At 58.4% G+C, this 4,389-nt stretch overlaps 1 protein-coding gene across 3 annotated transcripts; it reads left to right on the plus strand.

The window, feature by feature from the left end:
• The first annotated feature begins 244 nt into the window (after nucleotides 1-244).
• Nucleotides 245-3,690, plus strand: LOC119847646 (interferon-inducible GTPase 5-like). Of its 3 annotated transcripts, none has more exons than XM_043502057.1 (2): nucleotides 245-353; nucleotides 545-3,690. In XM_043502057.1, exons 1-2 carry the CDS (start codon nucleotides 349-351, stop codon nucleotides 1,779-1,781), a joined length of 1,242 nt encoding a protein of 413 aa, XP_043357992.1. In that variant the 5' UTR covers nucleotides 245-348; the 3' UTR covers nucleotides 1,782-3,690. The 3 variants fall into 3 exon arrangements, with proteins under 3 accessions (XP_043357992.1, XP_043357994.1, XP_043357993.1); XM_043502059.1 differs by having other exon boundaries at nucleotides 295-344; nucleotides 541-3,690; XM_043502058.1 differs by lacking the exon at nucleotides 245-353 and adding an exon at nucleotides 398-417.
• Nucleotides 3,691-4,389: the final 699 nt, after the last annotated feature.

Genomic DNA, 4,389 nt, shown 5'->3' on the forward strand with positions numbered 1-4,389 from the left:
GGACAGAGCAGCCCCCCCAGCCCTGCCGGTGCCCCCCCCTCCCGACCCGCAGCCCCCTGCCAGCCCAGCCCTCGGCTCTGTCCCCCTTGCGCCCCGCAGGGCTGGGGGGGCTGGCAGGGAGCTGCGGGTCGGGAGGGGGGGCACCGGCAGGGCTGGGGGGCTGCGGGTCGGGAGGGGGGGCACCGGCAGGGCTGCGGCGGAGAAGCCCTGGTGCGGTGCCAGGCTGGCTGCTGGCCCGGCGCTGGGCTCCTCCCCCGGCCGCCTGCCCGGTGCTTTCGGTTTCCGTTTCCCCCGGCCCCGGGACCGCAGCGAAACCAGCCCAGCAGCTCCCTGGGAGCCTCCGGGTAAATGCTGTGAGTGGGGAGCCCGGACTCCTGGGTTCTCTCCCGGGCTCTGGGAGGGGAGCGGGGTTTAGTGGTTAGAGCAAGGGGGGGCGGGGCTGGGAGCCCGGACTCCTGGGTTCTCTCCCCGGCTGCGGGAGGGGAGCGGGATCTTCTGGGCTGTAGGCCAAAGAAACCTCGATCCTGCCTCTTTTCCAAGTCAGCTCCCCCGCCATGCAGAGCCTGGAGCTGCAGGAGCAGGACCTGACCGAGATGGGCTCCCTGATCCAGTCCCGTGTGGTTCTGGAGGTTTCCACCCAGGTCCAAACCCTGCTGGATTCGCTGGACTCTGCTACCCTGGACATCGCCGTGACGGGCGAATCCGGCGCCGGCAAATCCACCTTGGTCAATGCCCTCCGTGGCCTGAGTGACTCGGACCCTCGCGCCGCCCCCACCGGCGTCGTGGAGACCACCGCTGAGCCCACACCCTACCCCCACCCCGGCTTCCCCAGCGTCCGGCTCTGGGACCTCCCCGGCACCGGCACCCCCAGCTTCCGGGCCGAGCGGTACCTGGAGCAGGTGGGCTGGATGCGCTACGATTTCTTCCTCCTCGTGGCTTCGGAGCGGTTCCGAGAGAGCCACGCCCGGCTGGCCCGGGCCCTGGCCGCCGCGGGAAGGCGCTTCTACTTCATCCGCACCAAGGTGGATCAGGACCTGCGGGCATCCCGCCGGCGCCGGCCGACCCGCTTCCAGGAGGGCCAGGTGCTGGGCGAGATCCGCACGGACTGCGCCCGCCAGCTGGAGAAGGAAGGCGAGGCCGCCCCGCGGGTTTTCCTGCTCTCCGCCTTCCAGTTGCATCGCTTCGACTTCCCGCGGCTGCAGGCCACGCTGGCGGACGAGCTGGCCGGGCACAAGCGCCATGCGCTGCTCCTGGCCCTGCCGGCCCTGACGGCCGAGGCCGTGGGGCGCCGGAAGGAGACTCTGCGGCGCCACGTCTGGAAGAAGGCCCTGCTGGCGTCCCTGGTCTCGGCGCTGCCGGGGCTCCCGCTGCAGATCAACGTGCCCATGCTGGTGGAGACGCTGGGCTCCTACCGCCGCAGCTTCGGCCTGGATGAGGAGTCCCTGGGGGCGCTGGCCCGGGCAGGCGCTGGCTCCCCGCAGCGGCTGCGGGCCCAGGTGCGCTCGGCGCTGGGCCGGGCGCTCTCCCCGGCGGCTGTGCGGGACGCGCTGAGCCAGGCCGCGCTCTGTGGGCAGGCAGCCGCCCGCCTGGCCCGCACCCGCCTGCCGCTGCTGGAGAACCTGGTGGCCGGCGGCATCTCCTTTGTGGCCGCCTACTACCTGCTGCACAGCGCCCTGGAGGGCTTCGCCGGTGACGCCCAGCGGGTGCTGGAGGCTGCCTACGGGACAGGGGAGGAGGGGGAGCCTTGTGACCCCCCTGATCCCGGGTTCCTCTATGACTGAGGGACGGGATCTGCTGGGCGAGGGGGGCTGCTGGAGGCTTTGTGCCCCCCCGCCAGCCTCTGTGCCTGCCCCCCTCCCCAGCCCTCTCCCACTTCTATCCCTCTCCCCCTCCTCTGGCTGCTAGCCCCCCCCCCCACACTTCCACTTCTCTCCCTTCACCTGGTCCCCTGGGGCTCCCTTAACAAAACAATAACTCCCCCATCCACACACCAGCTCTATGGGGGGGGCCGGGGCTGGGAGGACTTCCAGTGGGGCCAGATAGTGCCAGGAGCGCGAGGAGCATTGTGGGTAGCCTGGGAGGGACGTGTGACCATGGTTGGACCTCAGCAGAGCGTTGAGGGAGGAGGTGCCCAGTAGGGGGGTGGGGTGGCCTGTGGGGCAGGATGATGGCTGGTGTGGGGGCGGTCTCCTGTGCTGACGGGACAGGCACCGTCTGCTCCCCGTGGAGACGTGAGGGCCGTGCCTCCTTCCAGCCACGTCGTGGGATTGTGCAAGCCAAGGCCCGGTCTATGCATCAAATTTAAGTCAACGTAGCCACCTTGCTGGGGGGCGGGAAGAACCACTTCCCCGAGCACTGTGGCTAGGCCGACATACCCGTGGTGTAGACACCGCTAGGCTGATGGAAGGAACCTTCCGTTGACGCAGCTACCATCACTTGGAGAGGTGGCGTTCCTATGGCGATGGCCAACCTCTTCCATTGCTGTCGGGTGTGAGTATGGTACAGGGTTAGGCCGGCCTAGCCACGGCGTCCTAGCTACGGTGCTAACGCCCCATAGGGTAGCCATGGCCCAGGGCATAGGAGATCACAGGAGGCTGAGGTTGGGGGTGGAGCTGGTCAGGACTTTCCCAGCAGAGCAGCCTTCTGTCAGAAAACGGGCTCTTGTCGGAATCGAAACGGTGCGTGGGAAACTGACACAGTTGTTTTTTGGGGAAAAAAAATCAAGGAAAAAACTCCATTTTGATACAAGCATTTGGATGTCTGGGTTCAACATTCTGGTTGGTTGTTTTCAATTTTTAACAATTTGTAGATGGTCAAAATTGGAAGGAAACGTTTTAGTTTTATCAGATTTATTCTATTGGATTTTTTTCTGATTTGTTGGTTGTTTCTGATTTTTAAAAAAATCAGCGTTGGAAAGAAACATTTTGATTTTAGTGGGTTTTATTTCATTGGATTTGTTTAACTTTTAAAAAGTCAATATTGGAAGGAAACATTTCAGTTGTGTTGGATATTTTTAATTTTTTTAATTTTAAAAAAATCAATATCAGAGGGGAAACATTTTATTGGATTTTATTTGATTGCATTTTTTATTATATTAACTTTTACATTTTGTAAAAGTCAAAACCAGAAGGAAACATTTTGAGTTATTTTATTGGATTTTATCAGATTTTATTTTATTCAAATTGATTATATTGGATATTATTTGATCAGGTTTTTAAAATGTTATTGAACGTGAATGTTCCAATTAGCCCCAGACCAAAATAGTTTTCCCCAACAATTTAGTTTCATGGGGAAATTGTCAAATTTATTTCTGGTTTTCATCCTGATTCAGAAGAAAACCAAATTTCAAAATATCCAAATTTCTCATGGAGCAGAAATTCTGACTTTGGACCAGTTCCGTCGAGGAGCCAATCTTGGCCACAGGGTTTGGCTGAGAGACTGTGGAGGGAGACGATATGCAAAGGCTGCGTCCCTCTCACTGGACTGAGAATTAGGCTCCTCTTTTAGTATCCAGGGCATGGCTTGAACTGGGACATCAAATCCAGATGTCAGAGCCCAAATTCAGAGCCATAATACAGGTAACCTCTGGATCTCTCACTTGTTACATTAACTGGACAGTGGTAACAAAATAGCCCCTTATTTTTGTAAAGCAAAGGATGTTTATTAAATAAAACCTCTATTTTTCTCAGATGTTTATTGAAGCATCTGGTTTTCTTGGACACTGGCCACTGTGCCACCAAGGATCCAGAATGGCTGGAGCGCAAAACGGCCTGAAAAATTTCAAAACTGGCCTATTTTCCAACAGGTAAGGCAGAAAATTCAAAATGGTTCCAAGGGAATACTTTTCAGTGCGTGATTGGCCTGTGGAACTCACCACCACATGATTTGAAAGGTTCTGGAGCAGCCTTCCCGTGGGAGGGGTGTGTGACAAACAACCTAGCTGGTTTTAAGATAGAGCTCGGTACATTTATGAGCGGGGTTGTGTGGCCCAGGGGTCCCTTCTAGTGCTATGTCTTGTGTTTCTAATCTCATGCTTCAGGGCATCTGCCTTTTGGGGTCAGGAGGGAAATCCGTTCCCCCCCATGTATTCCAGGGTTCCCCTCCTTCCTCTGCAGGATCAGAGATCAGCCACAGCGGGAGGTGGGACCCAGGCTGGGGTGGTGCTCTGAGCTGAACTGATCCAGCGAATCCTGACCAGTGAGTCTTGCTCACGTGCTCAGCGGCTAGCGGATCTCCAGATCTGGGCCCAGGAGGGAGTTCCTTCAGTCTGGCAGAGACCCTGGGGTGGGGGGCGAGTTTCCCATCCTCTGTAGCCTGGGCTGTGGACCATCTGCCTCACGCATTGGTGACGCCTCGGCCCCTCCTATTCTCTGCCTGTGGCGCACAAGA

Source organism: Dermochelys coriacea, chromosome 24, assembly GCF_009764565.3.
Source record: "Dermochelys coriacea isolate rDerCor1 chromosome 24, rDerCor1.pri.v4, whole genome shotgun sequence".
NCBI classification, from domain to species: Eukaryota; Metazoa; Chordata; order Testudines; family Dermochelyidae; genus Dermochelys; species Dermochelys coriacea.